This window comes from Taurulus bubalis (genome assembly GCF_910589615.1).
Source record: "Taurulus bubalis genome assembly, chromosome: 9".
NCBI lineage: Eukaryota > Metazoa > Chordata > Actinopteri > Perciformes > Cottidae > Taurulus > Taurulus bubalis.
Genome location: NC_136597.1, coordinates 25,127,393 through 25,153,831, shown reverse-complemented (window position 1 = coordinate 25,153,831; position 26,439 = coordinate 25,127,393). Strand labels below are relative to the sequence as shown.

General features: G+C 43.9%; 2 protein-coding genes across 3 annotated transcripts; one reads left to right on the top strand and one right to left on the bottom strand.

The window, feature by feature from the left end:
• Positions 1–6,076: 6,076 nt before the first annotated feature.
• LOC306741008 (E3 ubiquitin-protein ligase TRIM21-like) lies at positions 6,077–15,155 on the top strand (the record flags this gene model as incomplete). The annotated part of the gene is made up of 2 exons (XM_079223259.1): positions 6,077–6,183; positions 13,503–15,155. The coding sequence occupies exon 2, from the start codon at positions 13,512–13,514 to the stop codon at positions 15,153–15,155; it is 1,644 nt and encodes a 547-aa protein (XP_079079385.1). The 5' UTR covers positions 6,077–6,183; positions 13,503–13,511.
• Positions 15,156–18,155: 3,000 nt separating this feature from the next.
• Positions 18,156–21,847, bottom strand: LOC306741612 (GTPase IMAP family member 7-like). Of its 2 annotated transcripts, XM_079223923.1 has the most exons (4): positions 21,813–21,847; positions 19,762–19,803; positions 19,531–19,635; positions 18,156–19,461 (listed from the first exon to the last, which is right to left on the bottom strand). In XM_079223923.1, exons 1-4 carry the CDS (start codon positions 21,832–21,834, stop codon positions 18,686–18,688), a joined length of 945 nt encoding a protein of 314 aa, XP_079080049.1. In that variant the 5' UTR covers positions 21,835–21,847; the 3' UTR covers positions 18,156–18,685. The 2 variants fall into 2 exon arrangements, with proteins under 2 accessions (XP_079080049.1, XP_079080048.1); XM_079223922.1 differs by having other exon boundaries at positions 18,156–19,635.
• Between the last annotated feature and the right edge of the window lie 4,592 nt (positions 21,848–26,439).

Genomic DNA, 26,439 nt, shown 5'->3' with positions numbered 1-26,439 from the left:
GCAGAGCCCCGTCATGTTAATCCCACACGAGTTGATGCTCAGAGTTCAAATCTCTGTTTATCCCAGAGGAGCGGAGAGAGAGGGATACGGGGCCCTCGCAGCGCCCAGATGTGGCGTTTAGGATTAGCGGGACGCTGATCCAGCCTGGTCACCCAGAATGAGGTTATTAAATCCCTATTTAGGTCAAACATCTTGCACGATCGACATTCGCTGGTTACAGTGAGAGCATGTAACCGTGTGTATATATGTGCATATATATATATATATATATATATACACTAAAAAAACAGCTTTTTTCTTGAACCGAACGGAAATCTGCAGGGGTTCTGATCAAGAAAAGGAAGAAAATAGAGAATTAGACACAGAAATGTGATGACATGAAGTGTGAACAGCGAAAACCACCATATTTCTTTAAAATCTTTTTTCTTCCACATATTGCTTTCAAAAACCTGCTATTTCAGACGAATATCTTTCCCACAGAGATATCTATTTTTCACCGTCTTGTCGTGTCGAATCCCAAACCTGTGTGTCAACTTGAGGCGGATCAACAGAGGCGGAGCTGTCATGTGGCGATAATCCCCCCCACCACCCTCTGACAGGAAGCTCGTCATTAGCCAGCGATTATGGGGGACTACGGATGATGAGGCTTGGAAACGACGAATCCCGACCTCCTCCTCCTCAAGTTGAAGTTGTCTCTGAGCTTAAAGGGAGTTAAAAGTTCCTCCTCGTGAGTTCCAGGAAGTTTAGCGATTATCTGTTGTCATTTGTGAACAAATTCCTGGCACAAAGAGTCGTGATAGTGACGGAGGTAAAAAAGACTTGAGACTTGACTTTTACTTGTGAGCCTCTCGGGTACAAAGGCTTTAACATTGTGCTGAAGTGCAGTCCCATCACTGGACAGATCGCTGTGGTCGCAGTCGGCTGTGCGCAGCGATCCGTGGATGACCCATAAACCAGGTCCCCGGGGTCCAGAGCAGGGAAGTGGGGACAGGACATGGACCCGGAGCTGGAGAAACCGGAGGTGAGGGGACAGACACTGATGGATGAGGCCGGAGTCGGGGAGCTGGCAGCGGCGCCCCCTCCCCTCCCGCCTCAATCCACTTGGCTCATATTAACTCGATCATTGTTGCGACACAGCGGGGCACAATGACTTCCTTTTTAGTTGGAGAGGGCGAAGTGGACTGAGCGGGCGGCCGGGCGGCCATCACTGGGCCCTGTGTGCTGGGGCCTCCGAGGCCAGCGGCCAGACAGGAAAGACATACAAAAAAAGAGTGAGACAGCGAGCCCCGGATCCTCATCTCCCGGCCAGAGCTTCAAATAGAAGGACGTGGTGTTAGTGACTCCACTGACAGAGAGAGAGGAAGTGGAAGGGAGGAGGAGGAGAGTTGGGATCTGGGCCACATCTCTGTCTGATTGTCCCTGAAGGTTACAGAGCCAGACCTCTGTTCAGTCCCCGTCCACGCTGATCTGAAGTCAGCGCTCCTCTCTCTCTCTCCATTTAGGTCAACGTCCTCTCTCCACTTGCTCCTCACACTGTGCCTCTCTATCTCCCGGCCGCGGAGTGGAGGGAGCAGGTGCGTCCTCTGAACAGCGCCAGGCTGCAGTCACGGTGTTTTTGGGCCCAATTTCAAGGGAAACGTTCCACCAGACTCGTGTTATGTCCTTAAAAAAAATATTTCTTCTAGTTGCTCTGCAGAATGACGTCTGTGCAGATATTTAGACGACTGCTTTCACATTCATCTGCCAGAGGTTCACATGAAATCAGAGTGCGCATAGACTGATATTTATTATTTGGGTTTATTTATCTTCCATAACATGTCTTCTCTCAAACTAGTGGAAAGAAAACATCCAAAATATACATTTAGGCGTTTCTTTTCCTACTTTGTCTATAAGATTGATCTTAATTCACCAGAGGTTATCATAAGATAATGTCTCATTTACATATTTAAAACAATTTCAGAACACTTTATTGTCTTAATCTATGTACCGTAGAAGTCGGGTTGCAGGCCACTAGTACCTTCGGTGGGTGTCCCCACTGTAGCCAGCTAAGCGCTGCTGCTAGTTCTCCGGTAGCTCTCCAGTAGTTCTCCGCTAGCATCTCCGCTAGCTCTCCACTAGCATCTCCGCTAGCTCTCCACTAGCATCTCCGCTAGCTCCCCGCTAGCATCTCTGCTAGCTCCCCGACAACCACTGAAGGTAGTGGGACCAGCCTGATGCCCGACTCAGGCAGAGGGAACGTGGGCAGTAGCAGCAGCAGCGCTAGCTTGCTACAGTGGGGCGCTAGCAGCAGCACTAGCTTGCTACAGTGGGGACACCCACCGAAGGTAGTAGCGGCTTGTAACCCGACTTTTACGGTAATCAACTGGGGACGTTTTAAGGTGATTTGAAGAAAAGAAAATGTCATTTTCACTAGTGTCTAATTTGACGTTTTTTCTCAGACTCTCAGCCAGAAATCTCCTCTGCAGCAGCACTTAGATTACTCCTTGAATCATATTCACTGTTGCCCGTTTGAGGGATTTTTTCTCCACATGAATACATTTCAACTCCACATTTTGTCGACCTCAGTGTGATTAAAAACATCCCACAGCACCAAACTTTCAGCCGATACAATGCTTCTCCTGATGTCATACTGTTGATCTTTAATAACACTCCAAAGCTCTTTGTTCAGAGGGATTTCAAGAATTAGTAGCACGTAGTTACTACAAAGCCCCGTGCACTGAGGAATCTGTGCTTCTCTGAGACACCTATTGTGTGCACATGCTAGAAGAATGGTCAGAATGCACGCTGACGTAACCACTTCTTCAAGCACTCACCTCGACATGTTATGCTTAAGGATGGTAAATAAGAGGAAACAAGACGAAGAGAATAAGAAGCTTCTGCCTCCATGCAGAAAGGTGCTTCGGTAAATCTAATCTCTGCACTTTGGGCCGGGGTCCCATCCATGATTTATTCCCTCAGTAAACATTGTAAACATGAGTTTATGTCTCAATCTCTAGTTTCAAGTCTTCTTCAATACAGCATGATGTTCATTTAGTAAATTATGGTCATTTAGAGTCAAACAGACCATAAAGCAGGGGACGCTTTAGGGCGGGACTTTGACAGGTCTCCAATGTAGCATGAAATCATGATGGACTTAACAAGCGTATTACCCAGCTGTCCACAAATTATGGAATTACAACTCTTGGGTCTGTCATGTGATGCCATGGGGCCAAACAATGCTTTTTCCCAGAAGCATACATTGGGAAAAAGACCCTTATACATATCACTAGGTCCTAAAAGTTGTTGTAAAATGCACTAAAAGCCAATTCCAGAGTTATTTCACCTCTTAAAAAAAAAGATATAAATGAATAATCTTATGTCATAAAAAATACTTAAACACTTAAGTTTGCTTAATCATCAAAACATACTTTAAAATCTTTAAATGGAACTAAACCATACTGGAATCATTTTCAGTTTCAGTTAAAAACCACAAAATGACCATTAAACCGACATCATATAATGTTTTGCAGTAATTCTCAGTGTTTTAAAAAAATATAAAATGACTCTTTAACGCTGTTTTTCTGACAGATGAGGTTGATTTTTTCAAATAGCACATATGAGAAGATGGCAGTTCCTCCCACGGCCACAGCTACACAACCTGTACAAATTGAGATAATAAAGTAGTACTTAGTAGTTTTTGCATGTCTGGATTTGGGTGTATATTTGACTAAATAAAATAAAGGATTTCCCATGACGCGTTCAGGGTGAAAGATACTGGAAACCGCTGCCTTCAGTGGCATCAGGTAGCTCAGGTTACAGTTGCTGGCTGGATGAGCACGTGAAGATATAGTAAAAACTGTGAGGAGGTGTCGCCACCTGGTGGAGGATACGGGAAGTAGGTTTGCATGCTCTGGGCTCCAAGACCAGCGTCGCTCAGACCTGGACCAGCACATCCGGGTCCTGCTGCAGATCATCATGAGAGCTTTTTTTTGATGCTTTATTATGAAACTGTTGTAAGAAAGTGCTTCATATTTTAATGTTTATAATGCAATTTAATTTGTATTTCTTGACCTTTTCAGCGAATGACCAAAAGAGGTGGAGCTATAAAGATATACTGAAGTACTCTGCTTATTTTGAAGTACAGTACTTTTACTCGAGTATCTCATTTTCTGTAACTTTATACTTCTACAGAAACACATCCGGAGAGATATATTCTTCAAACATATATTTATATACACTCAAACTCATTGTACTTATAAATCAGAACCTTCCCCGAATTAAACAAATTACAAAATATATCACTTTAAAATAAATAAATGGCTAAAAATAAAAAGGGAAAACATGTAAAAAAAATATTTTACAATATAAAATACAATTTAATAAATGAATTACATGAAAAATAAATAAATAAAATAAATATGTTTTATGTTTATGTTTGTTTTTATTAATAAAACTTAATAGGATATATTTTATAGAAACTACTCAGAAGTTGCCTTCACTTTCGGGTGAAGTCTGGATTTATGAGAGTGAAGGATATGCTTTTCTGCTCAAAGGTGTTGGGAAATCACAGTTTAAATGAACTTTAAACAATAAATATCAATGAAAAACGTGTTTGTTGTGTCATTATTTAAAACATAATCATCCTGTGATCGAGAAATATGATTTATGCTGTTTACTGAAACAATTTTCCAATTGACATTAAGATTTTAAAATAAATAAATACTATGGCTGCTGCCGTGGGATTGTCAGTTTAAAGAACATCTAAAATATCCTGTGCAGACCAAGAACAAGCACCACAATAAGAACAAATGCAGGATGCAAATGATGCCATTGTAATGGGTTCTTGGGACATTTTATTGAAGCTTTTGACATATTTTGCAACGTATCTGATGCACATTTAAGGCTCAGTGAGCAATAACTTGATTAATAGCAACAACCTTTGGACTGCTGCTCTCACAGAAGATCGTCTGGTGTTTCAGGTCTGACATGTATCTGTAGGTTTGTAATGGCCAGATTAAGAGAAGAACCTGTGGAGTATAGAAGAGTATCATCTGCATAATAATGCATATCAGAATTTGGAGAGATACTATTGTTTATGTATATGGTTAATAAAAGAAGAACAAGAACAGACCCCTGTGGGACACCAACACTCATCCTATGAGCACTTGTTTTTAAACCATTGGTAACGAAATTACCAAACTTGTAATAACTAAACTAGTTTTTATAATGTTCATATTAAAAGAGAAATCAAGGTGTCTCTCTCTGGTATGTTTTTAGTGATGATTTTAGATGAATTCTTGATTCATACTAACAAAGTGTATCAACAAACTCTGATCATGAAACATTCAGCTGCAGTGACCAGAGAAGAGAAGTTTTGTATCGTGTTATTGTAATTTCATAGTCGTTCTCTCTAAAAAAGTTTTTCAGCCTGAACGAAGTGAACGAATCCTCAACAGAATAAAAACAAAGAAAGTTCAAACTGGATTTTTTTCTTTTGTATTCATCCAATCACTGTATTCAAGTACCTTTTTACGATAATGTACTTGTGTACTTCCACGTCGTGCTACTTTATACGTTTAACTCAGAGGAAAATGTTGTACTTTTTACTCCACTACATCTCAGAGATACTTTTTACGACATTCGTCTGACAGCTTTAGTTTCTTCTCAGATGACAGTTTTTTATCCCCTTCCTGTATAACCATGTTTTTAGTTATTTAGCTAAATAAACTCATTAAAAAGCCTCTTGGATCAGCTGAAAACGGTTTGTTCTTAGAGATACGAGGTTCTCACAGGACAGAGACACTACAAACATGTAATGATCTTATAGAATATGATGCATTGATGTAATTTAAACTAGACAACAGGATATAAAGGGGGTCAAATAAAACAAACACGTTAATGCAGCAAGGATATTAATCCAGAAGCATCAGATATAAAAGTCAGTTTTGAATCCATGACTTTTGCTAGAAGTGGACTGTTCGGATTACTTCCTCCACCACTCCCTCTTGGCGATGGGCCACTGAGAGGTTGAGCAACACTAAAAGAGGAGACTAAAGGTCACTTTTCCTGAAATTAATGTAAAGTCTTTATGAGCGACAGCAGAGCTGCAGTGGAGACAAGTCTCTCTGTTTCTCTCTAAAGAAACATTCAACTGAATCCAGCAGCTTTTCCTCAACAACACAACAGAATCTCTGACAAACACTGGTGAGTCCTCTGTTCTACAAAGACTAAATACACAAGCTAAATATTTGGTCCATGTTGAGTCCAAACTAGAATGTTATTGTTTTACATCTTGTTTTATCATGTAAAGAATATTAAACCATATAAATGTGTCATTGTAGATTAAACCAACAGGAAGAAACCAAACCACAGGGACTGAACTCTGGCTAGTTAAAGGTTACACAGGATACAGTCACAGCTAGCATTAGCTTCAGCTAATTCACAGGCCTGTTTCCTGGTTGAGCTCAACGCCTCAGCTCTATCAGACAGGAAGTTACACTCAGAGTGAATGTTGAGCTGAGCTCCACCGGTGGTCGTGGGGTTGTAGAGACAAATACTATTCTATATAATATCCTGCAGTCCAGAGCAGTTAGCTTCCATCTTTTGTTTGAGTCTCTGGTCTCTGTAGATTTATAATAATTTACTATGCCTTGCACTGTAAATAAGGAATGTCTATGTGTAAAATCCGATACTTAAGAAGGGATATAAACAATAAGGAGAAGTGAGTCTTATGAAATTGTGTATTGAAACATGGAGAAAGTCACGTTAGTTTAGTTAGTGAGTTAATTTAGGAAATGTGGGCGGTAGGCCCAATTGCACGCTGTAAAGCTAAGCCAATGAGAGGGACGACGCCCAATACACTGAGCTATATTATCCGATGCGTTACACTGATTGTGGTGCATCATTTTAATGCGTCTGTGGACGCTGTGATTTGTGCACCCTTATATACACTGCATCACCATTTACTTTTGTTAAATCTGTTCTCGACCCAAATATTTCTGAACTTAACCTCTCTGTAGTGCCCCGTTGCTTATTTAACCCTAAGGCACTACTTGGCTGCTCGCTTGATATTATTCTGACGCTTTTTATTGATGACAATGTCCAGGTGTAAGTGTAATGTCCAGTTTGTTTATTGATCCATTGCGTGTATTTATAGAAAACAAAATCATAAACAATGTCGGCACAACCTAGGTGCATATACTTAAATCATAAAATAAACCATAAACATTTATATCTCTCGGTTATCGTATTGCTATCTGCTGCATAACGGTCCAAAAAGGTTGGGAGGTCCAACATAAATCAAACACCATAAAATGTCTCTTACAATCTCTGTTATCTTCATCATCATCTTCCTCCTCTTTTTCCAAACTGACTATTTGACAGATGAAGTGATTTTCATTTTGCTCTGCTCCCTCAGACGCGTCAATAAAACTAATAATTAAATCAAATATTGCCTAAATGTATCACAGTAAATTGTAATACATGTGTTATGTTCAATATTTAAATGTTTAGTTTACTTAATTTCATATTAAGTAACTTGTAGTCGCCTCTAAACCTCAGTGCTAAAGATGCTAGCGTAGGAAGGGAAAGGTATTGTTAAGATTTATCAATAATAGTACTGTTATTGATAGTCTTTATTGCTTTTTTAAATTAATTTTGTGTGTAAAAAATGAGCATTAAGAAAAGGGATCGATGTTACTTCATTATTCTTGTATGTAAGCGATACAAAAAGTTCCAAAAGCTTAAAAAAGTATTTGCTGCAAAAGAATTAGGTAAGCGATTAGCTTTCATTCATAAGCTTATTCTTCTGTTCAGACTTCGTATGACATCACTAACGTTACCTGCCGTATGCCATGTAATGGGAATATTCTGTCCTCAGTTGTATTCTGTCTAGGAACCTCTTAAGTGGCTTACAAACCTGTTAATGCAAATATCCTTCTGTTATCAAGTTCACTCACGTCTGCCGACAGGTCATGAATTAAGGAAAGGAAGAAGACCCTTGTAAACACAGGGGGTCTGGTCCTTTGTTCTCGCCTCAACCTGGAACCACAGACTTCTTTGTTCTAACCTATCTTTGTTCCTTACCTTACCTTACCTTTATCAATAAAGGAATCCTTGTGAACTTTACTCTCTGCCTCGGGTCGTGCATTTGGGTTCTTTCGTTAGTGCTCCGGCGTGACAGGACGAACTGGCCTATCATGAACCCAGCCGACCTCGACCGCATGAAGGAGGAGATCTCCGGCCAGCCTCAGCGTTTGGGCAGCCACGAACACATGTTGAAATCTCTCATCGACAACGTGGCCCAGATTTCGACACAGCTCGCTGAGCTAAGTCGCGGCGCTTCTCCGCCAGCTCCCCCGTCTGTTGCTGCTTCCCCGGCGCTGCCGGGTGGATCCACCTCCGAGCCTCACATCCCCTCACCCACCAAGTACAGCGGTAACCCAGACACTTGCCGAAATTTCATTACCCAGGTACGTCTGGTGTTTCTGGCCCAGCCTTCCCGGTTCCGTGATGAGTCAGCCAAGATAGCTTACATAGCTAACCTGTTGGATGGTCCTCCTTTAAGTTACTTTAATGCCCTATATGAGCAGCAAGCTCCGCCGGTCCTCTCTTTTGAACTGTTTGCCACAGAATTAAGGAGGATTTATGACCGTCCCATCCGGGGACAACAGGCGGGTCAACGATTGCTTAAGCTCCGGCAGGGGAAGAAGTCAGTAAGGGAATTTGCCAGCGAGTTCCGCTCCCTAGCTGTGGACTCCGGCTGGAATGACCTGGCTCTACTTACCGCCTTCCAGAGCGGACTCAATCGGTCCATCGGCAGGGAGATCGCCCTACGGGAGGAGCAGCAGTCGCTGGATGGAGCCATTGCCTCTGCCATCAGGATCTCCGACCAGATGGCGCAGTGGAATCCTGAAGACTCAGCTGTTCGCTTTTCTGCACCACCTGTAGAGTTCCGCAGAGCTGTTACTCACCATGTCGATGCCCGAGCCACGGAGGGAGAGGAACCCATGCAGGTTGGTCGCACCAAACTCACCCCGGAAGAACGCCGGCGGCGCATGACGGAGGGTCTCTGCCTCTACTGTGGTCAGCAGGGACATATCATCTCCTCCTGCCCAGTAAAAGCCAGGGCACCAGTGAAGGAGAGGGCACTGGTGAGCCGCACCCTGATCCTGTCCAATCCCGCTCGCCTACAACCCCTGGTTCTTCTTCGCTCTTCCTCTGCCTCGCTCCAGCAACCGGTTCTGGTGGACTCCGGTTCCGATGCGGATCTCATGGACTATGCTCTCGCCAAGAGACTCGGCCTTCGGGCCTTCCGTCTTCAACGCCCCCTGGAGGCTCGTGCCTTGGATGGCCGCCTCATTTGCAGGGTCACTCACCGGTCCCAACCGGTCACCCTCCTGTTCCCGGACAAGCACACTGAAACACTATCTTTTCACCTGTTTTACTCACCCTCGCATCCCCTGCTCCTAGGTCTCCCATGGCTGAAGCTGCACAACCCGCATGTGGACTGGAGTACTGGGAGAATCCTCGCCTGGGGTCCCCGATGTGCACGTTCCTGTGGGGCCAGGGTGGCACCCATTTCGGCTCCAGGACCTCCTGATCTCTGCCTAGCTCCGGTCTGCACCTCCCAGCTATCCGGCTCTCTGGACACCTTCCTGGACAAAGTACCTCTTTGTTATCACGACCTAAAGCAAGTTTTTAACAAAGCCCGTGCCTCTGCACTTCCTCCTCATAGACAATATGACTGTGCGATTGAGCTCCGTCCCGGCACCCATCCTCCCCGGGGGAGACTATTTTCACTGTCTGTTCCAGAAACTGCTGCCATGAGGAGCTATGTGGAGGAATCCCTGGTTGCCGGTCTCATCCGCCCGTCCTCCTCTGCTGCTGGCGCTGGATTTTTCTTTGTAGAAAAGAAAGATAAATCCCTCCGCCCTTGCATCGACTACAGGGGTCTCAACGACATCACGGTCCGCAATAGGTACCCTCTTCCTCTCATGTCCTCTGCCTTCGAGCTGATTCATGGTGCCAAGGTTTTCTCCAAGCTGGATCTCCGCAACGCATATCATCTCGTGAGGATCAGGGAGGGAGATGAGTGGAAGACTGCCTTCAACACCCCCAGTGGACATTACGAGTACTTAGTAATGCCGTTTGGATTAACCAATGCCCCTGCTGTGTTTCAGGCTCTCGTCAACGATGTGTTACGTGACATGCTGAACAGTTTTGTTTTTGTGTATCTGGACGATATCCTCATCTTTTCTCCTGATGAGTCCTCCCACATTCAGCATGTCCGTCAGGTACTTCAGCGCCTCCTGGAGAATCAGCTGTTTGTCAAAGCAGAGAAATGTGAGTTTCACCAGCCTTCGGTTTCCTTCCTGGGCTTCATCATTTCGGTGGACAACATTCAGATGGACCCCGACAAGGTCAGTGCCGTCAGAAGTTGGCCTACCCCTAACTCCCGCAAGGAGGTGCAGCGGTTTTTAGGGTTCGCCAATTTCTACCGCAAGTTCATCCGTAACTTCAGTGCTGTCGCTTCACCCCTGCATAACCTCACATCTCCTAAGTTCCCCTTCAGGTGGTGTGATAAGGCTGAAGGGGCCTTCCAACGCCTTAAAGTGTCCTTCGCCACCGCTCCCATTCTCTCTGTTCCTGATCCTATGCTCCAGTTCATAGTTGAGGTGGACGCCTCGGATGTCGGTGTTGGGGCCGTTCTGTCCCAACGGTCCTCTACCAACGATAAGCTGCACCCCTGCGCTTTCCTATCGAGGAAACTTTCTGCGGCGGAACAAAATTACGACATCGGGAACCGGGAGTTGTTGGCCATCAAGGTGGCTCTGGAGGAATGGCGTCACTGGCTGGAGGGGGCGGAGCTACCTTTTCTTGTCTGGACCGACCACAAGAATCTGGAGTATCTTCGGACCGCAAAGAGGCTGAATTCCCGGCAGGCAAGGTGGGCCCTGTTCTTTACCCGTTTTGACTTTGCTCTCTCCTATAGACTAGGGTCGAAGAATGGCAAGCCTGATGCTCTGTCCCGAGTTCCGTCCTCAGAGGGTCCTGTTGCCGTGCCTGAACCTATCCTGCCTGCAGCCTGTGTGGTTGGGGCTTTCAAGTGGAGGGTGGAGGAACAGGTCATCCAGGCTCTTCAGACCTGTCAACCGCCGGACGGCGTCCCTCCCAATCGGTTGTTTGTTCCACCTCACCTCCGCTCTCAAGTCATCCAGTGGGCCCACGCTTCACGATTGGCATGTCACCCCGGGGTCCGACGGACCTTATTTATGTCCCAACAGCGTTTCTGGTGGCCCGCCATGGAGAAAGACATCACCGAGTTCATTGCGGCCTGTCCAGTTTGTGCCTCCTGCAAAGTGTCCCACAAGCCTCCTGTGGGTCAGCTTCACCCTCTGCCTGTCCCCCTGAGACCCTGGTCACACATCTCCCTGGACTTCGTCACTGGACTGCCTCCCTCTGCAGGTAACACCACCGTCTTAACGGTGGTAGACAGGTTCTCCAAAATGGTTCACTTCATTGCTTTGCCTAAGCTTCCGTCTGCTAAGGAGACTGCTGAGGCACTCCTGTCTAATGTTTTCCGCATTCATGGGTTCACTGTTGATGTGGTTTCTGATCGAGGTCCCCAGTTCACTGCTCTATTCTGGAAGGCCTTCTGCTCCCTCATCGGTGCCTCCGTCTCTCTGTCCTCCGGCTTCCATCCGCAGTCCAATGGACAGACTGAACGCCTCAACCAGGAGATGGAGACCACACTACGCTGTCTGGTCACCCAGAACCCCGCCGCCTGGAGTCAGCAGCTAGTGTGGGTGGAGTATGCACACAATTCTTTACCCTGCTCATCTTCTGGTTTATCCCCGTTTCATGTGGTGTTCGGGTACCAGCCCCCCGCCTTCCCGTCCTTGGAAAAGGAGGTTGCTGTCCCCTCTGCTCTAGCCCTTATTCAGCGGTGCAAACGCACCTGGAGTCGGGCTAGGCGCTCCCTTCTCATCAGTTCGGAGCGTTACAAGAAGGCCGCTGATCGCCGCCACACTCCTGCTCCAGAGTACCAGAACGGCCAACGTGTCTGGCTGTCCACCCGCAACCTTCCCATACATATGGAGAGCAGAAAACTGGCACCCAGGTTCGTTTGTCCTTTTCCCATCTCTAAAATCATTAATCCTGTCACTGTGTGTCTGAAACTCCCCAGGACCATGAGAGTGCACCCAGCTTTCCACGTCAGCCAGATCAAACCCGCTAAGGAGAGCTCGTTGGTGCCCACTGCCCAGCCCCCGCCTCCCCCCCGACTTGTGGATGGGGGTCCTGTTTATACCGTCCGCAAGCTCCTGTCCTCTCGCCGACGTGGCCGCGGGTTTCAATACCTGGTGGACTGGGAAGGTTATGGACCTGAGGAACGTTCCTGGGTGCCCGCCTCGCACATCCTTGACCCTTCCCTCATCCACGAATTTAACCAGTCCCATCCTGATGGCCCTGGGCCATCAGGTGCCTGCCGTAAGGGGAGGGGTACTGTCACAACCGTCACTAGACGGTAGTGCTTTTATTTTGTTGTCTTGTCACTTTCTGTTTTACTTTGAAATCATCCTCCTGTGTCATGTCTGCTGTCTTTACTTCCTCATGTGTGATTACCTCTCCCTGCCCTGATGTGTTTCACCTGTGTCTCGTTAACTCCCCTCCCAGTGTGTATATATACTCTGTGCTTCACTTGTCTCGTTGCCAGTTCGTTTTTCTTCACCTGTGAGTCAACTTACCAGCGTTTTTCCTGCCTGATATCCTGTTCTGATTCCGACATCCCTTCGTTTCCGAGTAAGCCCGATCCCTGCCTGTACCTCTGCCGAGTTTGACTGCCTTCCTGTGAATGACCCTGGACTGTTTACGTTGACGATTCTACTCTCCCCTGAGTGAGACAGCTGCTCTCACCACAGCGGGTCAGAGCCTTGCCGACCGGCCTCAGTCCCTCCCCAGTTACATTGGGAGAACCTTCGGCGGTCCTTCTCCAGAGACTCTATCCTGTTGCAATATTACCTTTATCAATAAAGGAATCCTTGTGAACTTTACTCTCTGCCTCGGGTCGTGCATTTGGGTTCTTTCGTTAGTGCTCCGGCGTGACAAACGCTGCTCTCTTCTCTGTTAACTCCGGACTGAATCAATAATCTGGGTTTTACTAATTTAGTACCAGTTCTTTTTAGAACCAGGTTCTGGGGGCATCTCTCAGCGTAGCAATCTAGTATTTTTTTTCAGCCGTCCCAATGTGACCGTTTGGAGCGCCTGCATACTTAGATTTATATATTGATAGCTTCCAGTGGATCAATAACGTATCTCATGGGAAAGTAATACAAAATATTACGGTATTGATATTTTGTCCCAACCCTCCTGCTGAACTGCATATCTGAGCTCTCCTTCACTCGCAGAAACTTCATATGAAATAAAAACATAATTCAGGAAGTCTCCTGAATTGATTTTATTAAACAGATAATCAAAAGATATGTAATAACTGTTTGTATTTGTGTCACTCTTGTTGTCCTCAGAGTGTAGATATGTCTGCTGCCAGCATGCAGATGACTGAAGATCAGTTTCTGTGCTCCATCTGTCTGGATGTGTTCACTGATCCAGTCACCATACCATGTGGACACAACTTCTGTAAAGCCTGCATCACTCAACACTGGAACGTTAATGTCCCGTCTCAGTGTCCCAACTGTAAAGAGGTTTTCTCCACCAGACCTGGGCTGAAGGTCAATACGTTCATCTCTGAGATGGCTGCTCAGTTCAGACAGTCAGCTCAACAGAAAGCCAGCAGCAGCAGCTCAGAGCAACAAGCTGCCAAACCACGAAAAGTTCCCTGTGACGTCTGCACTGGAACCAAACTGAAGGCCCTGAAGTCCTGCCAGGTGTGTCTGGACTCCTACTGTGAGACTCACCTGGAGCCTCATCTGACAACGGCAGGTCTGAAGAAACATCAGCTGATCGACCCTGTGGAGAACCTGGAAGGCAGGATGTGTACAAAGCACGATAAACTGCTGGAGCTGTTCTGTAAGACCGACCAGATGTGTGTCTGCATGCTCTGCACTGTTCTAGACCACGAGAACCATGATGTTGCTCCTCTGAAAGAAGAATATGAAGGAAAGAAGGCCGAGCTGGAGAAGACTGATGATGAAATTCAGCAGATGATCCAGAAGAGACGACTGAAGATTCAGGAGATCAAACACTCGGTGGAGCTCAGTGAGGAAGATGCAGACAGAGAGATAGCAGGTGGTGTTCAGGTCTTCATCACTCTGAAGGAGTCTGTTGAGAGAAGCCAGGCCGAGCTCATCGACACCATCAAAGAGAAGCAGAGAAAGACAGAGAAACAGGCTGAAGGCTTCATCAAAGAGCTGGAACAGGAAATCTGTGAGCTGAAGAAGAGAAGCACTGAGGTGGAGCAGCTCTCACGCTCTGAAGACCACCTCCACCTCCTGCAGAGCTTCAGGACCCTGAAGGCTGCTCCACCCACCAAGAACTGGACAGGAGTCAGAGTCAGTCCACCTTCATATGAGGGGACTGTGGTGAGAGCTTTGAATCAGCTGGAGGAGACGCTCAGTAACCAGACGAAGAAGCTGCTTGAGGTCGAGCTGAAGAGGGTCCAGCAGTCTGCAGTGGATGTGACACTTGATCCTGATACAGCTCATCCCAAACTCATCCTGTCTGATGATGGAAAACAAGTTAAACATGGTGATGTAAGGAAGAATCTCCCAGACAATCCAAAGAGATTTGATACTGGTGCTAATGTCTTAGCGAAGCAGAGTTTCTCTTCAGGGAGATTTTACTACGAGGTTCAGGTTAAAGGGAAGACTAAGTGGGATTTAGGAGTGGTGAGAGAGTCGATCAACAGGAAGGGAAACATCACACTGACTCCTCAGAAAGGTTTCTGGACGATATGGTTGAGGAATCAGAATGAGTACTCAGCTCTTGCTGGCCCTCCAGTCCGTCTCTCTCTGAAGTCTCGGCCTCAGAAGGTGGGGGTGTTTGTGGACTATGAGGAGGGTCTGGTCTCCTTTCATGACGTTGATGCTGCAGCTCTTATCTACTCCTTTACTGGCTGCTGCTTCACTGAGAAACTCTACCCATGCTTTAGTCCATGTAATAATGATGGTGGTAAAAACTCTGCTCCTCTGATCATCTCTCCTGTCAATCACACTGAGTAGAACAACCACTTTTTTACAGAGAGATTCACTAATATGTAATCGAACAAATCCATCATTTTGGTCATTTACGGTGTAAACATTATACACTGATTTATATTATCTAGTGTAGTCTAATTAATTATAATAACTGCATAACTTGCATTCAACACTGTTGAATCATCAAAAACAAAGTACTCAAGGATAAATAGCATTTGTGCATTAATTGAATATCTGGCTGCCAAATTAAAATGTTTTACTGTCTGATTATTGTAAATATCATATGTTTTGAATACTGGCACAAATTATTAGATAAAGTCATGTACCACTTAAAGGTTAAAGTGTCATTTTCCAATAAAAAGAGAAATCAGGGTATCTCAGTCTGGTTGGTATCTTTTCAGTGGTAAATTAAAGATGAATTATTGATTCATGTTGGTAAAAAATGTATTAACAAACTTTAGCTTAGTATCGTGTTATAATATTTTAATACAGTCGTCCTCTCTGAAGAAAGTTTTTCAGCCTGAACAAAGTGAACGAATCCTCAACAGAATAAAAACAAAGAAAGTTTGAACTGGATTCGTCTTTTTTCTTTTACATTTAGTCAAGTACTGTATTTAAGTACAATTTTGAGGTACTTTACTTGTGTATTTCCACTTTATATGTTTTACTCCACTCCACTAATAAATATTGTACTTTTTATTGTACTTTTCACTGCACTATGAGTACTTTTACTTTAAGTACATTTAGCTGACTTTTAGTTTAGTTAGATTTTAAAAGCAGGACTTTTACTTGTAGTGAAATAAAATCAAATAAATAAATAAAATATACAATTCCCATAATATGGTAAATGGTAATGTAATGTAAACGGTAACATCCAAAAGATACATTCTGGTGTTGATTTCTTACTTTGTCTATTTACATCTGTAGATTTCTCCTAAATTTACCAAAGGTTATTATTTGATAATGCCTCATTTGCATATTTAAGTATAGCATTTCATAAAACTTGTAAAACAAAAAACAAGGTTTCTACATATCATTCAGAGCCTCATTTATACAACATGCTATTATAATATAGAGAAACATGATATGTCTTGGCTGTTGAGAGTGTTTTCTGATTTAACGAAGTGATACAAAGAGATATTTCTAAATTCACTGACTCTAATATGTAAACAAAATGAAACAATAATTATAAACCTGCTTCATCCAATGTTTAGATTTATGTTTTGGAAATGTTGGTAAAATAGTACATATTTAATAAGATATTGCCTAATTCACATATTTAGACATAACATTCCAGAAAAACCTAATATGCTTTAACACAGGGATTCCCAAAGCACCCCCAGGGGTGCGCGAGCTGCATCTACGGAGTGCGCGAGAGGAAAAATGTAATGGTGGTCTAGTGGTGTAATAATTAATATTATAATACGGGTAGATCAAATGAAGCATTCTGATTGGTTGAGAGTGAGTCACGGTGTAGTTTATTCAGCCATAAAGTACTGTACAGCCTGTTTACATTTAGAGCGTTCCATATCAGTGCGCACTTAAAGTAACAGGTAGATTTAAATTGCGCGACCGTTAGTTGTCATTTCAAGCTTGACAGTTACCAAACATGTTGGTGTAAACTTTGATATTGTAACATCCGCAGTAACAACCCGCAGACGTTGGTTTCCTTAACTTGCAGGTGTATTGCTTGAGTGTTCACAGTATTGCAACTCTTCGCTAACAGTAACGTTAGCTCAAACGGAACAGCTAACAAGCTCACGTAGCATCCCCCACACTAGCATAACGAACGACAACACAACGTCACTTCCTCCCTAAAATGAGATGAGGAATGAAAAGGGTTTGACCACAAAATCATGATAATTTCCAGTGAGAGATAATTACGTCGGTAATTTCCCGACGCGAGGCAAGTTCTCTAAACATCACGGAGGAGAAAAATGACGGAGAAAAGACGGACAGAAGCAGCGAGAGCACTTCTTTACATCAGTGGCTGCGTCATCCTCCACCTGCTTCCAACCGACCTGGTCAGGAAATCTGACCAGGCAGTCAGTGTTATAGTCTCGTACGTACGTCCCGTGCGTCCCGGGACTATTTTCTCTGTCGCTGAAATGCGATACACAACGTTTGGTGGCTACAACTATTTTGTGCTGAAAGGGAGCTTACTATTACTATTTATAAAGTCGCAGGTACCCGTATTATAAAAGCAATAAGGTACTCGAGGCAGTACTGTGTCTACAATAATGTACAGTTCAAGGGTTTGCCTAACAACTCCCTCGAACAGTACATTATTGCATGACACAGCACTGCCTCTCGTACCTTATTGCTTAATTAAACATAATTTAAAAAAAAATTAAGTAGGATTTTTTAATTATAAAAAGTTGGACATGATCCCGGTGTCCAACAACACTGTCTCGCGCCGCATCGATGCTTTGTCCGAAGACATCCTGGCAACGTTAGTCGGTCGCGTGAAGAAGAGTGAGTTTTAGCTTAAACTGTCTTCAATTGCGCCAAACATCGGAGAGCTTTGTGCAAAGATGCAGGCCCATCCGTTGCATTAATACAGCGGTTCCCAAACTTTTTAGGCCACGCACCCCCTTCTACATCCCGACCGGGTTCACGCACCCCCAATCCCCCACACCTTAAAAAAAAAACGCAACAGAGCCTATTTATAGCCGCATAAAATCTGACCAATGCGAGAACTGTTTGCATGAATTGTCTTTCTGGAAGTCTTTTACGGCTATAAGCCCTAGACGCTTTCAGTAGGATGTAACCCTAACACCGAGTTTGAATAGTCATTTACTTCATCTGTAGTTTACTATTGCCTATTTTGAACACTCACATTTTAGACACACTGTACATTTTTCAACCAAGGTTCTTACCTTAATTTCCTCTGGCCGCGGTGGTCGTCACCTCAGTATCACACTTGTTCAGGAAAGGGGAAGAAGGCTTACATTCTAAAGAACTGGAGTCTTTAGTTGTTTGGTCCCAGCTTACAAAATTGTAAGACTGTGTTTTTATTCCAGTTTTATACTTTTTTTTTCTTTTCATATATAAATCACCAACACGTTCAATTCAATGAAACAGGTACAGTGTCGGTGAAGGCACTTGTCAGTTAAGTCTTTTCCTTTGTAATTCAAAGGGACTGGTTTTTTCCAGTCTCTAAACAACTGGCAGATCTCAGTCTAGTCGCCAAGAGTCTAGGAAATCTGAAGTCTTCTGATATCAGAAGTGTCATGCAGTCTCTAAAGTTGGGAGTCTTGTCCCGGCCCCTAAGGGCTGGGCAAATGTGATTTTTCTCCTCTTTTGGTAACTAAATTTATTAAGTCCAGTTTTTCAGACCCAAGGAAGTTTGTTACCTAATATGGTTATTCAAAAAACACATCCTTTAACACAGGATTGGTTACATATTGCCCCTTATAGTATTTTATGCAGGGTATAGTGTACACAAGTATACTTTTAGACTTTTCATTCACCCTACGATCATTCAACAATGTCCACCAGTACTTTATTTATTCACACAGTTTACGTGGCCTCTTGTTCGTTCAGCAGTGGGTTCATGTGTAAGAGGAGAGCTTCAGGTTCAGGGCCTCGTGGAACTTGCAGATGTCTTCTAAGCGGTCCGTCAGCACCGTCTGCTCCAGGACATGGCGGACCTGGCTCTCTAGATCGCAGTAGTACCGCTCCACCTCCTGCAGCTCACACTGCAGGCGCTCCTCCACCTTCCGGTGCTCTTGGTGAGCTTCACTCAGCTTCTTCTTGTACTTTGACTCCACGGATTGGATTTCTTCCTCCAGTTTCTTCTGGTAGAACTCTCTGAGTTCTTCTTCTCTCTGCTGCAGCATCGCCACCACCGCCTCGTAGGTGCAGTTGGAGTAACACTGTCCTCCGTTGGCACCGACCATCTCCTCCACCTTCTCCAGCAGACCCAGGACCTGTCCGCGGTCGTTGGCTCTGACGTTGTTGAGGACGTGATACCTGTTCTCCACCTTCTTCAGGATCTGCTGCAGCTCAGGTCCCACGTCCTCCAGCAGCCTGAAGTCTGACTGGACTTTGTCTCCATGGGTGAAGAGGAGGATGGTGTAGCTCCAGGCGTCCTCCCCAAAGATCTCCTCCACCTGCCTGACGGCGTCGCGTTCCTCCTTGGTGAAACTCCCGATCTTGATGACGAGCAGGATGGCGTGGGGCCCCGGGGCCGACATGTTGATGCACTTTGCGATCTCTCTCTTCACCGTGTGCTCGGGTAGCGAGGTGTCAAAGAGGCCAGGAGTGTCCACGATGGTCAGCTGCCGGCCCAAGACCGGCCCTTTCTGTTTACAGCATTGTCTAGTGACTGAGGAGAGGAGACACAGGGTGAGGGTGTGTAGGTGTGTGTGTGTGTGTGTGTGTGTGTGTGTGTTACCTGAGGATGGACTGACTGCTGCACTGAAGGCCTCTCTTCCCAGTATGGTGTTCCCACTGGAGCTCTTCCCTGCTCCAGTCTTCCCAACCAGAGCCAGCCTCATTCCTGCCGCAGAGAACAAAGTCAGGAACACTTGATGTGTGTGTGTGTGTGTGTGTGTGTGTTCTTAGTGTGTTTCATATTATCAGTAAACAAACACTATATCTCTCCAGGTGTATGTTGGGTTCAGACCTGGAGGCGGGTCCATACTGACTCTTCTCTTCCTGCATCTACCTGTTCAGAGAACAAATCATCATTCAGAAACACCAAATTACAACAATGAAGAGTTGAACATGGAAACACAGCTGATGCTAACACCTGTTTATTAGTGTTATATCACTTGATATAACACTTGTTTACTATTTACTGTTATAAAAACACCTGTTTATTATTTACTGTAACACACCTGTACCTGTTTATTATTTACTCAGAACACACCTGTTTATTATTTACTGATGATGCACCTGTTTATTATTTACTGATAACGTACCTGTTTATTATTTACTGATGATACACCTGTTTATTATTTACTGATGATGCACCTGTAGCTGTTTATTATTTACTGATGACACACCTGTACTTGTTTATTATTTACTCATAACACACCTGTTTATTATTTACTGATGATGCACCTGTTTATTATTTACTGATAACGTACCTGTTTATTATTTACTGATACACCTGTTTATTATTTACTGATGACGCACCTGTACCTGTTTATTATTTACTCATAACACATCTGTTTTTTATTTACTGATGACGCACCTGTACCTGTTTATTATTTACTGATAACACACCTGTACCTGTTTATTGTTTATTGATAACACACCTGTTATATCTATTTTATAATGTAATTGTTTTTCACAACTACACTACATGTATCATAATTGTTTTCCCCTATTAGCTCATTTGCTCATTGCACAGCTGCTGTGTTCCTCTGCTGCCTTCAGCTTCAGCTTGAGCTCCTGCATGGCGCTGCGAGGCCGCTGGTTAACAGCGCTCATCCAATCACATTCACTCCTGTTTCTCTATGGACTCGAGAGCTGATTAAACTATATGAGAAGGCCTGCTAGCAGCTGTTTTGCCACACGACCGGCGTGACCATTAACCAGTGTTAACGAGTCGCGCAGCAGTAAAGCTTAATTTATGGTTCTGCGTCGACCTGACGGAGAACCATGAATTAGGCTTGACGGCAGAGAGGAGAGAGACCCATACGTCTCCTCGTCCAGACTAAAAATGAATCGTGCATGCGCAAAGCCGCCGCTGATCCCGCCCTGGCTGGATGTAAATGTTTCTTCACTAATAAATAAATGACCTCAGTCCACTTTGTGTGCCTCTCTGTGATATCAGCTAAACATATAGTCATCATATCTCAGTCTAACTGTACGCTCAAAAATATTTGTGTGGGAATCAAACCCTGAATTCAAAGGCTGGCTGTAGCCATTTGTTGGAGATGATACACGGCCATACTGCCTGTACTGTGAAGCAGATTTATGTCAAACTTTGTGTGATAAATAAACACATGCCAACTAAAAAACACTCAAAAGGCAAAGCAACATTATAACAGTTCCACCCAAAGCAAGCTGCCATTAATGAGTAAAACAATTGCTATATCACTGTATTCCTGTCTCCTACAGCTTCCATTACAATTATGCAAATTAGGCGATGACGTCATTGAGCGACTTCTAGCGACTTTTAGGACAGCCAATAGCTGAGGAGTTGGCAACACTGACATTAACGTGCCACAGCGTGTCAGTCTACACCCTGGAACTGAAGCGCACAGACAAACTCTACAACTTTTTTTTAAGAGAGCGGATGGACTTTGTCTTTAATGAACAAGCATCTGGTAAGTTTCCTGCTGTTTGTGTGTCTTCATCCGTGGTGGGATTGTGCTGTGTCTATGGTGCGGTTTTAAGGGGTTAGGCTGTCAGGTGTGTCAGTCAGGACGCACAACATGGCAGAGTGCGCGTATACACGCGCGGGCCGGTCTGACAGTGATGTGGACACAGGTGAGTGAAGGCCTTGTTCTAAAAGCCACGGCCCGCCACTGACGTGCTGTAACCACAGATCGACACTATAAGGAGAAGAACTGTTGCCATCTGTCTACAACTAAAGTGAAAGTAATACAACCATGAATATTCAAATGTATGCTCGTCTGAAACCTTCTATAATAATAGTAATATGAATCAGCACAATCACACGAATACTTGTTATATGTATAATATTCATATGCATGAACTCACTGGGTGTTTCTCTCTCCGCCATCTCAGCTGCTTTCCTTTTCTTCACTCAACACGTTCAACAAGTGGAAAACTTTCCCCCGAAATAAAGTACTTCCGGTCTAAAAGTAAAACTCACCAGAGAGTCTGTCAGAAATAGAAAAATAAATCAAAACAACAAACGCTTTTCAGAAGAGATCAAATCCAAGTAATTTTCTGTTGAGACAAATCAATAATATTAATAACTAACTTTATCTGCTGTGGAACAAATATCATCACAAACCTGGAAGAAAAAGACAAATAGGGAGATTTTATTTTGAAGGCCAATTCAGGAAGTGGCGCAGCTCAATCTGAAGCGCTTTTAATGTGAAATGAACGGAAATACGTTTTGATCTCTGGACTCAACAGCCTCCGCTCTCGGGTTTGTTTTGGGTTTATTGGTCTGTTTGTTTGTTTGTTTGTTTGTATTATTACTCTTTTTGGTTTTATACAATACTTGACGTCACCCCTGCTGTCATCATTCATATTTAAACGTGTGTACTTCCTGTTGCTCTCTGATATAAGCGTGACTTCAGTCTGAATTATATATTTGAGGTTAGTTTCACTTTCAAGTGACACATTTCAGATTTCATTACACACACACACACGCACGCACGCACGCACACACACACACACACGCTGTGTGTTCACCACTATTCCACCAGGGGGCATCTGACTTTTCTTTCTGTTGACTTGGAAGATGAAAGTGAAGTTCTGGTAAACCTTGTGCTCTACTTTGTTTTGTTTAAAGAGGATTCACCTAACAGCTAGTTACTATTTGTATTAATTATATTTATTGTCATATATATTATCACATATATTATCACATATATTATCACATATTGTGTCCATCAACCTATGTTGTGTAATAAACTAGCATCATATTCAATCCTTTGCTTTGATGATCTATTTGGCTGACATTGTTTCTCACCATGAGCATCAACTGGAGGGTCCTTTTAAAGGCACTTGCATATGAAATATGCAAATTGCATATATCAAAAATTGCAGAACAATCTCAGCTCTCTATATAATGAGGCACCATTGTCATAAGGCACAAGTGTAAAGAGATACTATGGCCCTAAAGCTGAAAAATGTAACCTCGATTTTGGAAATTCTTCATATCTCTTGTGAAAACATAACTTTACTCAGGTGATCGAACTGTTTTGGTGCTAGAAATTGTATTACCAAAGGTCTTAGGTTCACAAAAGCAGTGTAATATATGAATAAAATGGTAGAGATAACCAGTTAACTGGTTCTAACCGGTTCACGTTGTGTCCAGCAGGTTTGGTGCTGCTCAAACATGGATCCAGGTCTCTCCATTGTTCTTCTGGGAAATTCAGGAGTCGGTAAAAGTGCTTCAGGAAACACCATCCTGGGGCGACCAGCGTTTGTCTCAAGGCGATCCTTCAAATCGGTGACAACACAGATCTCTGAGGCGACTGAAACTGTGTTTGGGAAACAGATCTCCGTGATCGACACTCCAGGAATATTCGGATCAGAGAGGGAGATTGCAGGATGGTGTCAGGAGCTGCTGCGGTCCCACAGGCCGTGTTTGTTCCTGTTGGTGGTTAAAATAGATCGCTTCACCATCGAGCAGAAGAACGCTGTGGAACAAGCCATCGGCGCCATCGGAGATCAGGGGCTCAACAACTGCTACCTGCTCTTCACGGGAGGAGACGACCTAGAAAACATGTTGCTGAGTGATTTCATAAATGACGATCAAGACAATCCACTCCGACCAATCTTTGAAAGGTTTGCAGAGAGACATCATCTGTTCAACAATGAAAACGGAGGATCGGAACAAGTCCGAGAGCTGCTGATGAAGGCAGGCCACCTCAGCCCGGAGCAACCACCTGACTTACCAGGTATCGTACGTCATTTTACATATTTGAGTTGAGTACAGGGTTTAGCCAGATCCAAGGCTGTGACGGACTCAGGTGATGAAGTCATTGTCTTTGAACCCGAGAGAGCTTGTGGAGTGGGTGACCACGAACATCCATTACACGGCCTTCTGGCAACATGCAGTGATCTCATGCAGTAACATTTGAAACCACCAATCAGAAAAGGTGTAGCATGTGGTCTGTAGTGAGTGAAGTACAGACAACAAACAAGCCTCCTTTCACCTCCCACAGTCACACATCCACCACTGCAGACTCGTCCTTCAATCAATACTTAATCAATACCCTCTGCTTCTTACAGAGGCCCAAAGTCGTGACATCACTTCCTTTCCAGCCTCTGTTCCACTGACTTGTGTAACTCAATTCAGTGAGTCCTTCGTTCCTTGGTCTTGTCATGTGATCCAACCACAGACAATTTATAAATGCACCTTTGAATAATCTTTTTCTGATTTTTACAGTTGTTCATTGTTTTCATCCCACAATATCTGATTCTGTGTTTGGTGACCCATTCAAATGTTTGATGTTAAATACATCTGACCTCACGACTCATCAGTCAGGTGATCTGCGTTGGTCCATCATGATTCCTAAATCACAGAATAGGTCGTTGGCCAATGAGGTCGCAGCTTTAATTTAAACAAAACCACTTGGTTATGTTTGGTTTCAATAAATAAGTGTGTTAGGTAACTTAAAGCACACGAGTAAAGTACGTTGGTCAGTTAAAGAACTTAAACTTGACTCTTGGTTTCACATGGGACACGACCAGCGGCTTCCTGGGTGAAAGTCCTGCGTGTAGTTCATCCATCCAACGTCTTGCACAGACGACTGATCCTCTGGCTTCTGAAGGGCAGGAGATTAGAATGATTACTTTTCATTGTACAGCAGTCATGGTCATGATAAATGATGGGTGCTATTTATTTGTTTCTCATGTCTCTCTATGCTTTCTTCCCTCCAGATGCTGCTTCTGGAGAATTGCAGGAAACGAGAATAGTGCTGCTCGGCCTCCCGGGACACGGGAAAAGTGCTTCAGGAAACACCATCTTAGGGTCGGAGCAGTTTGAATCCATCGCGGGTTTCAATCCCGTCAGTACCGAGAGTGCTTCTAAAACAGAGGTCGTCAATGGTCGTAGGATCACAGTAGTGGACACTCCGGGGTTCACTGGAGCGTCTACTCTGACTCCCAGGAAGCTGTTTGAAGAGATCATGACGTCGATAGCGATGGCTAGTCCAGGACCTCACGGCTTCATCCTCGTGGTGAAGATAGGCCGGATCACTGAGAGTGACGTCAAGCTGTTAAAGATGCTGCCAAAGCTCTTCAGCCGAGATGCTCCTCAGTATGCCATGGTGCTCTTCACTCATGTAGACACACTCCGTCCAGGTCAGTCCATTGACCAGGTGATCAAGTCCAACCATCTCGTGAAACAGCTGCTCTCCTTGTGTGGCGGTAGGTACTCTGTGTTTGACAACACAAACAAAAGGAACCAGGTGCAAGTTATAAACCTTCTGGCTAAAATAGATCAGATGGTCAGAGATAACAATAAACCGCATTACACCTCTGAGATGTTCTACGACGATCAGGACTTAGGATTGAAGATCGCTATAAAATGGCATGAATTCGGTGTATGGTTCAAACGGAAGCTCAGAGAATTAGATTGTCTACATTCTGATGGATATGCTGAACTCAGCAGCGAAACAGATGAGACTAGTTCACGTTAACTAGGGAAAGATGTCGTGGAGTGATGTCGGCGCTTCTATCCTTCGCCATGTTGAGAGCCATGTGGAAGCAATGCTTTCACCTCATAATCATTATGCTCATATTGACCTAGCAGATGATACTTTGTGGCTTCGGAGTATCATTTAAAACCATGACGCGTGTCTCAGCGGATCAGCTGTTCTTTGTTTAACTATAACTGTATTTTATGATCTCTGTCAGAGGAACTGAACGTGTTCCTCAAAACTTCTAAAATTACTATGAATTAAATTAAATTAATAAGGTGGCATCATGTGGCAAGAACGATATTTATTTAACACACATTCAGAGCTGAATGAGCCAAAGTATGACCATCATTAATAACCGCTCAGCTCCAGAGCTTCCTCATCAGCAACAACTCTCGAGATGAACTCAGACCAACTAGCCAACTCTGTGATACTTTTTAATATCCATGTTTCATTTGCTGTATGATTCTCATTCTTTTAAACATCGCCGACATATGGATTTTATGAATGTCATTTTACTTGTTTTAACGCTTGATGAGTGTTTAAATCTTTTAAACTCCCAAATATATTTCATTCAAATGAACAGAAACATGTATCTGCTTCCTTCTGCATTCTGTTTTTATTAAATTGTTTGTTTTTCATTTTGATAAAAGAATAAAAAAAAAACTAAAAAAGCAAATATTAAAAGACATTTAAATGATTCTCCTGTGGTTATCTTTGATCAAACTCTGGAACTTTATTAATCTTCTGTATTAATAAACGCTCAACAGACGGCCTCTAGAAACGGCTGCAGACTCACCGTTCAATTTATCTTCAGTTTGATGTCTAGATTTTTAACCGGATTTATGACGCTAAATGATCGATGAATGAATGAAGAGAGAACGTTGACAGTCGAGACATTAACATTTATTCAGACATCAATAAGAGCAGCAAGCTGGAGACAAATAAAAAGCAGAAAAACCTTCTGCAACCTTTGAATATTTTCATCATTTAAAACAAAA